This window comes from Entelurus aequoreus, linkage group LG08 (assembly GCF_033978785.1).
Source record: "Entelurus aequoreus isolate RoL-2023_Sb linkage group LG08, RoL_Eaeq_v1.1, whole genome shotgun sequence".
NCBI lineage: Eukaryota > Metazoa > Chordata > Actinopteri > Syngnathiformes > Syngnathidae > Entelurus > Entelurus aequoreus.
The window spans coordinates 172,779-179,469 of NC_084738.1; the positions used below are offsets into that span (position 1 = coordinate 172,779).

Here is a 6,691-nt window from a genome sequence, read left to right on the forward strand (position 1 = left end):
TACTATAGCTTTAAAAGGTCAGTTTTTGACATCACAGTAATGTAAACTACTGTAAATATTAACTTTTTATTTTAGCAAACAGGGTGAACTGAACACACACTTACCACCCAATTATAAACGTCACTTGTACCAAACAAATATTGGCTTTAAAATATTTTAGAAAATACGATCTTCCGGGAAAGACGCCGAAATACTGCTGTTGAGTTGTTGACGTAATACAGGGTGTGACTGCTAGTTGGCGACAGCGAGTTCTGCACGCCGCCAATATCACCCATCGAAGAAGTTCAACATGTCGTCATTGCTCTCCTATCCAATCAATGGAGACGACGCGGTCGTAGCCCCGCCCCTAAATAAACCGCCATCGGGACTCAAAAAGAGGGAAGTGTCTTCCTCGTGTGACAACAAGGTAACAACTTTAGCAGCTTTTTTTGGACAACAGAGTCACCAAGTGCGTGTTTCTGTTTGTTGTGTGTCTGTTGTGGGTTTTTACAAGTCGTTTAACATGTCAACGTACAACATTAGTGGACGTGAGGCTAACGTGCTAACTGTCCTGTTGGAAGTCAACTTTAACAAGGAAGTTTGACGTTTAAAAATGAGCACACAGGTTCTTTTATCTATCGCGTGGATTCATCTGTTCCCGAAGTTTCTACACGATGACAAACATTGTGACGTAATCTCTGTTTTTGGCGCCATCTACATGTTGCATGCAACCTTTTTTTTTTTTTTTTTTTTAAATCACTACTTTGGCGTAAATGTACATTGTTTCCTTGGAGACTCAAAGTCACGTGATCGGGATAGCGTGTTATGATCACGTGACTCCTCACTTTAAGGTGTTTTTGTGTTCAACAGGTGGCGCTGCTATGAGCAACATGGCGGAAGAGTTCAAGGCCGAGCTGCTGGAGACATCGCAGGAAGACGAGTTGAGTGCGAAGGAAACCTCGTTGAAGTCAGCAGGTAGAGCGGGTCCACTTCCTGTTTGTCCGCCGTCCAGCGGTGTGGGCGGGGCTTGCTAGACACTGTGTTGTGACCGCGCAGGGGACGTCATCGTGGAGGGAAAGCGTGCTAAGAAGAGCGTGGACAGACTGGACTTCCAGGCGCCCAAGCATAAAGAGCTGACGATCGGCGAGGGTATGTGGACTTCTTTTTTACCCCCCTCGCCCGAGTCGACGCCGGCCGACGTCCGTCCGTCTGTGCAGGAAGCGGCGACAAGCTGGGGGACATTCCGCGCACCAACTTGCAGATCAACAAACTGAAGCCCGACGACCTGAAGCCCCTCCACGTCATCTTGTTTGAGCGGCCGGGGAAGGTAGGAAGACGGCCGCCGGCGTGCCTATTGCACCCTGACCTTTGTTCTCTGTCAGGTTTCCACCGTTAAGAAGAACCTTCGCCTCTTCAATGGTTTCCCTTTCCCCGCCGGCAGCGAGCAGTACATCAAAAAGCGGGAAAAACTTCTCAGGTGAGTCGCGGCGGTTCGCCGGCGTCCTCGCTAATCGCTTACCTGGCACCGTCGCCTGATTGGACGCAGGGCTTCTCACCTGACCAACGCCAAGCTGAAGGTCATCTGTAGCATCTTGGATCTGGAGAAGAAAGGGACGCACTCAGATATGGTGGACCGGATCCTGACGTACCTGATCTCGCCCAAGAACAGCGGCAAGGTGAGCGCCTGAGTAGGCTCTGCTTCTGGTCCTCGGTCTGACTTTCCCCCTTCTTAGCAGCTTCCCGCCAAGAAGAAGAAGAGGTCCAAGAAGAATGTGTCGGCCGTCAAGTCCGCCGCCAAGGGCAAGAAGAGCGACGCCAAGGCGGTACGCTCCTCGTCCAGCCCCAAGAAGTCCAGAGCGGGGAGCAAGTCCAAGGCCACCGTCATGGACTCCAGCACCGACGACGAGGAGCATGACGAGGAGGAGAAGGCGGCGGCGGCGGCGGGGGAAAAGTCCTCGGAAAAAGAGGAAGAGTCGTCGGAAAAAGAGGAAGAGCTGTCGGAAAAGGACGAAGAGTCGTCGGAAAAAGACAAGGAGTCGTCTGAGCAGTCCGTAGATGAGGAGGAAGATGAAGAGGTGACGGAAGATGGCCACACACACACATTGTTTGTTCCTCTTAAAGGGCACTTATTTTGGACAAGAACACGTTTTTCTTTTTTTTAATGCATTCTTAGTAGAGATGTCCGATAATGGCTTTTTTGCCGATATTCCGATATTGTCCAACTCTTAATTACCGATTCCGATATCAACCGATACCGATATAAACCGTCGTGGAATTAACACATTATTATGCCTAATTTTCCCGCTGGATGCCCTAAAAATTATAACAAGGTTTTCCAAATTAAATCAACTCAAGTTATGGGAAAAAATGCCATCATGGCACTGCCACATTTATTATTGAAGTCACAAAGTGCATTATTTTTTTTAACATGCTTTAAAACAGCGGCTTGGAATTTGGGACATGCTCTCCCTGAGAGAGCATGAGGAGGTTGAGGTGGGTGGGGGGGTAGCGGGGTTGTATATTGTAGCGTCCCGGAAGAGTTAGTGCTGCAAGGGGTTCTGGGTATTTGTTCTGTTGTGTTTATGTTGTGTTACGGTGCGGATGTTCTCCCGAAATGTGTTTGTCATTCTTGTTTGGTGTGGGTTCACAGTGTGGCGCATATTTGTAACAGTGTTAAAGTTGTTTATACGGCTACCCTCAGTGTGACCTGTATGGCTGTTGACCAAGTATGCTTGCAATCACTTGTGTGTGTGAAAAGCCGTAGATATTATGTGACTGGGCCGGCACGCAAAGGAAGTGCCTTTTAAGGTTTATTGGCGCTCTGTACTTCCTGTTACGTCCGTGTACACAGCGGCGTTTTAGAAAGTCATACATTTTACTTTTTGAAACAGATACCGATAATTTACGATATTGCATTTTAAAGCATTGATCGGCCGATAATATTGGCAGTCCGATATTATCGGACATCTCTAATTCTTAGTCATAAAATATGGCAAGTACGAGGTGGCTAACAATGCAGCTACTATTGCGCCCTTAAATGACTCTAAAAAAACATCCAAACTCTCTAACAATACTCTATTTACATGTCGTGAATATTAACAAGTATTAGCAGTATTGTCATTATAAACGCTAACGCAGACAAACTGTTTTTAGCAGCGCATTGATCACAGAGCGCTAACTAGCTGTTATATGGACATATTGAGATGCTGCATCGCCTCTGAGTTGGTGAAAGTTAATTCTAGATTATAAATTATGCCTCTCACCTGGATAGAAGGTTGTGGACATAAACCCACAAGTTGGTAAACTTTGACAGGCAGAGAAAGACATGAAAAGACGCGTTTTTAAATTTTTTATTTGGTGTCCAAAGTGTGGCCCCGGGGGCCATTTGCGGCCCGCAGCTAATGTTTTGCGGCCCGCAGATAATGTTTTAGCGGCCATTGTAGAACTATAAATAAGTCCATTCATTTGAATTTCCTGGAATTTTGGGTAAAACGGGAAGTTTAGAAAATATAGGTAATACAATAGTTGTCCTAGATCAGGGGTCACCAACCTTTTTGAAACCAAGAGCTACTTCTTGGGTACTGATTAATGCGAAGGGCTACCAGTTTGATACACTTAAATAAATTGCCAGAAATAGCCAATTTGCTCAATTTACCTTTAACTCTATGTTATTATTAATAATTAATGATATTTACACTTAATTAATCAGTTTAAAAGAGGAGAAAACACGAAAAAAATGACAATTAATTTTGAAACATAGTTTATCTTCAATTTCGACTCTTTAAAATTCAAAATTCAACCGAAAAAAAGAAGAGAAAAACTAGCTAATTCGAATCTTTTTTGAAAAAATTTAAAAAATAATTTATGGAACATCATTAGTAATTTTTCCTGATTAAGATTAATTTTAGAATTTTGATGACATGTTTTGAAAAGGTTAAAATCCAATCTACACTTTGTTAGAATATATAACAAATTGGACCAAACAAAGACAAATCATTATTTCTTCTACATTTTCCAGAACAAAAATTTTAAAAGAAATTCAAAAGACTTTGAAATAAGATTTAAATTTGATTCTACAGATTTTCTAGATTTGCCAGAATAATTTTTTTGAATTTTAATCATAATAAGTTTGAAGAAATATTACACAAATATTCTTCGTGGAAAAAACAGAAGCTAAAATGAAGAATTAAATTAAAATGTATTTATTATTCTTTACAATAAAAATAAATTTACCTGAACATTGATTTAAATTGTCAGGAAAGAAGAGGAAGGAATTTAAAATGTAAAAAGGTATATGTGTTTAAAAATCCTAAAATAATTTTTAAGGTTTTATTTTTTCTCTAAAATTGTCTTTCTGAAAGTTATAAGAAGCAAAGTAAAACATTAAAGAATTTATTTAAACAAGTGAAGACCAAGTCTTTAAAATATTTTCTTGGATTTTCAAATTCTATTTGAGTTTTGTCTCTCTTAGAATTAAAAATGTCAGGCAAAGAGAGACCAGCTTGCTAGTAAATAAATAAAATTTAAAAAATAGAGGCAGCTCTTTAAGTGCTGCTATTTGAGCTATTTTTAGAACAGGCCAGCGGGCTACTCATCTGGTCCTAACGGGCTACCTGGTGCCCGCGGGCACCGCGTTGGTGACCCCTGTCCTAGATGATATGAATGGGTCGGTGTTTAAATTTTTCGAAACGGTTGAAAAATGTTTAAGTAGTTTGAATTTTAATTGGTATTTTGGAATTTCAGGAAAACCGGAAATTTTTACTAAAGAAAAAATAAGAACATTTGTTGAAGGTGGAATGGTCAGAAACAGTTGAAAAATGTGGACTGTGAAAACTTTCCAGGAAGAGGTGAAAAAAGGGCTTTGGGAAACTGAGAATTCTTGGAGATATTTTGAACTTGGAAAATGGTAGTTTGGTTGTCCACGGTGAGTGGAGTGTGTGGATGGTGGACAAAAAGATCATAAAACATAATAAAAAAAAAAACTTATATAAACAGTTTATCTAAAGATTTAGGGGTTGAATACAAGAGTCAAAAAATAAAATATGACTTGTTTTCAACATTTTTATGACTGAGACACTTCCGGCTCCCCAGGACCAACTTGAGGAGCGCCCCAAAGGTTAAAATTTTTTTTTTATTGGTTTTGAAAAAGGAAAATATCAAAATGGCCCCGCGTGCTTTGATTTTTCAGTGTGCAGCCCTCAGTGGAAACAGTTTGGAAACCCCGGATCGAAAACTTATATTCTTATATTCAGCCTCAAAAATAGAAGTTTCTGGATTGTTTGTCCCAAAGTAGTCTCTCATGAAGTCTGCCATGATTAGTAGTGTTGTTGTTGAAGGAAAAGCGAAGGTTGTGATGCGTCTGTGAAATTAATAAGCCGCCGCATGATTAAAATAATAAAATATTACATATTATGAGTGTTACTACATTACATATATACTTACAGCGTGTTTTTAAAACATTGATGGAGGCTTTTTAGAGCGCTTTATAGACGGAATAGAGGGACTGTTAGTGGCTCCATTGTTAGCTGACTTTTGCTAGTGTTTCTTTACTATTTAGGATGCATAAAAAAGAAAAATGTGTGTTTTGTCTTACATAAGGATTGTGAATGATAGGCAAAATTCCCCTTTAAAATTCACCAGGTGAAAAAGCCTAAGAAGCGTTCCCGAACGCCGGCCAAGAAAACGCCCCCTCCCAGAAAGCGTTTCAAGGCGGGCGTCTCCGATGACGACCTGGACAGCGAGGATGTGGAGAAGGTAAACCGTCGACGCCCCCAATGGCGTTTGTCCACGCCGAGTAACGTCCTGTTTTGTCCGGCTAAGGAGAAGAAGAAACCCGCCGCCAGGACCAAGAAGGCCGACAGCAGCAGCAGGAACACCAACACAGGTGAGACCCGTTTGCACGCCTCAGGCCCGTTTCTCGCGGCGCCCACTCTCACCTCTGCCGGGCGCAGACGACACGTCGGACGAGGACGAGCCGCTCAGCAGGATGGTCAGACGAGCGCCGAGTGACAAGCAGCTGAAGGAGACTGTGCACGCTCTTCTGAAGGACGCCGACCTGGAGGAGATGACCATGAAGCAAATCTGCCAAAGGGTGCGTGGCCATACCTACCAGGGTTGGGGTGGGGGTGGGCGGGGCTTAGCTCCTCGTACTGGTTGACAGCTTGAAAACTTTGCAGGTGTTTGACACGTATGCTGATCACGACCTGAGCGGCAGGAAAAACTTCATCAAGCAGTCGGTCAAGTCCGTGAGTCACGCACACACACACTCACACACACACACACACACACACACACTTAAATACAGAAAGTATTAACAAGTGTTTGTGTGTCGCAGCTCATCACATGAAGAGTGGACGTGATTTACAGTTATGGTTCATCGTGAAGACATTTGTACACTTCCTTTCTTTCATGTTTAATTAAAATCTTTCAACTAAAAGTCTGCTTCCATCAGTACAATTCACTAAGTACTTGCACTCAGTATACTTACCGGTACTTAAGTACACAAGTGCTCACGCTGAAACGTACATCAAAATGCAGTAAAATGTACTCCAAACGGCGAGTGTGCAGTAATGATATGCGATACTGCTGATTTTCTTTCCAATGCGGCTAAAATTCAGGCTGGTATCGACGATACCGGTCCGATACTTTGTGCAAATATAGCTAATGTGTCTGCAAAAACTTAAAGTTGTGTTTGCAAATAATAACCTCTCTA

The 6,691-nt window shown here is 42.3% G+C and overlaps 1 protein-coding gene across 4 annotated transcripts; it reads left to right on the plus strand.

The window, feature by feature from the left end:
- Positions 1–304: 304 nt before the first annotated feature.
- LOC133654914 (protein DEK-like) lies at positions 305–6,415 on the plus strand. 4 transcript variants are annotated; one of them, XM_062054783.1, is made up of 12 exons: positions 305–406; positions 850–954; positions 1,036–1,128; positions 1,197–1,306; positions 1,362–1,456; positions 1,526–1,655; positions 1,713–2,054; positions 5,620–5,733; positions 5,800–5,863; positions 5,931–6,070; positions 6,156–6,224; positions 6,314–6,415. In XM_062054783.1, the coding sequence occupies exons 2-12, from the start codon at positions 861–863 to the stop codon at positions 6,323–6,325; spliced, it is 1,263 nt and encodes a 420-aa protein (XP_061910767.1). In that variant the 5' UTR covers positions 305–406; positions 850–860; the 3' UTR covers positions 6,326–6,415. The 4 variants fall into 4 exon arrangements, with proteins under 4 accessions (XP_061910767.1, XP_061910768.1, XP_061910766.1 ...); XM_062054784.1 differs by having other exon boundaries at positions 390–448; XM_062054782.1 differs by lacking the exon at positions 305–406 and having other exon boundaries at positions 831–954; positions 5,803–5,863.
- Positions 6,416–6,691: the final 276 nt, after the last annotated feature.

Excerpts from the sequence above, each read along its gene's own strand:
- LOC133654914 (XM_062054783.1), top strand. The coding sequence starts at position 861 with ATGAGCAACATGGCGGAAGAGTTCAAGGCCGAGCTGCTGGAGACATCG. Across the intron at positions 955-1,035 it reads AACCTCGTTGAAGTCAGCAG|GGGACGTCATCGTGGAGGGA; the intron begins GTAGAGCGGGTC and ends GTGACCGCGCAG. Across the intron at positions 5,734-5,799 it reads ACAGCGAGGATGTGGAGAAG|GAGAAGAAGAAACCCGCCGC; the intron begins GTAAACCGTCGA and ends TGTCCGGCTAAG.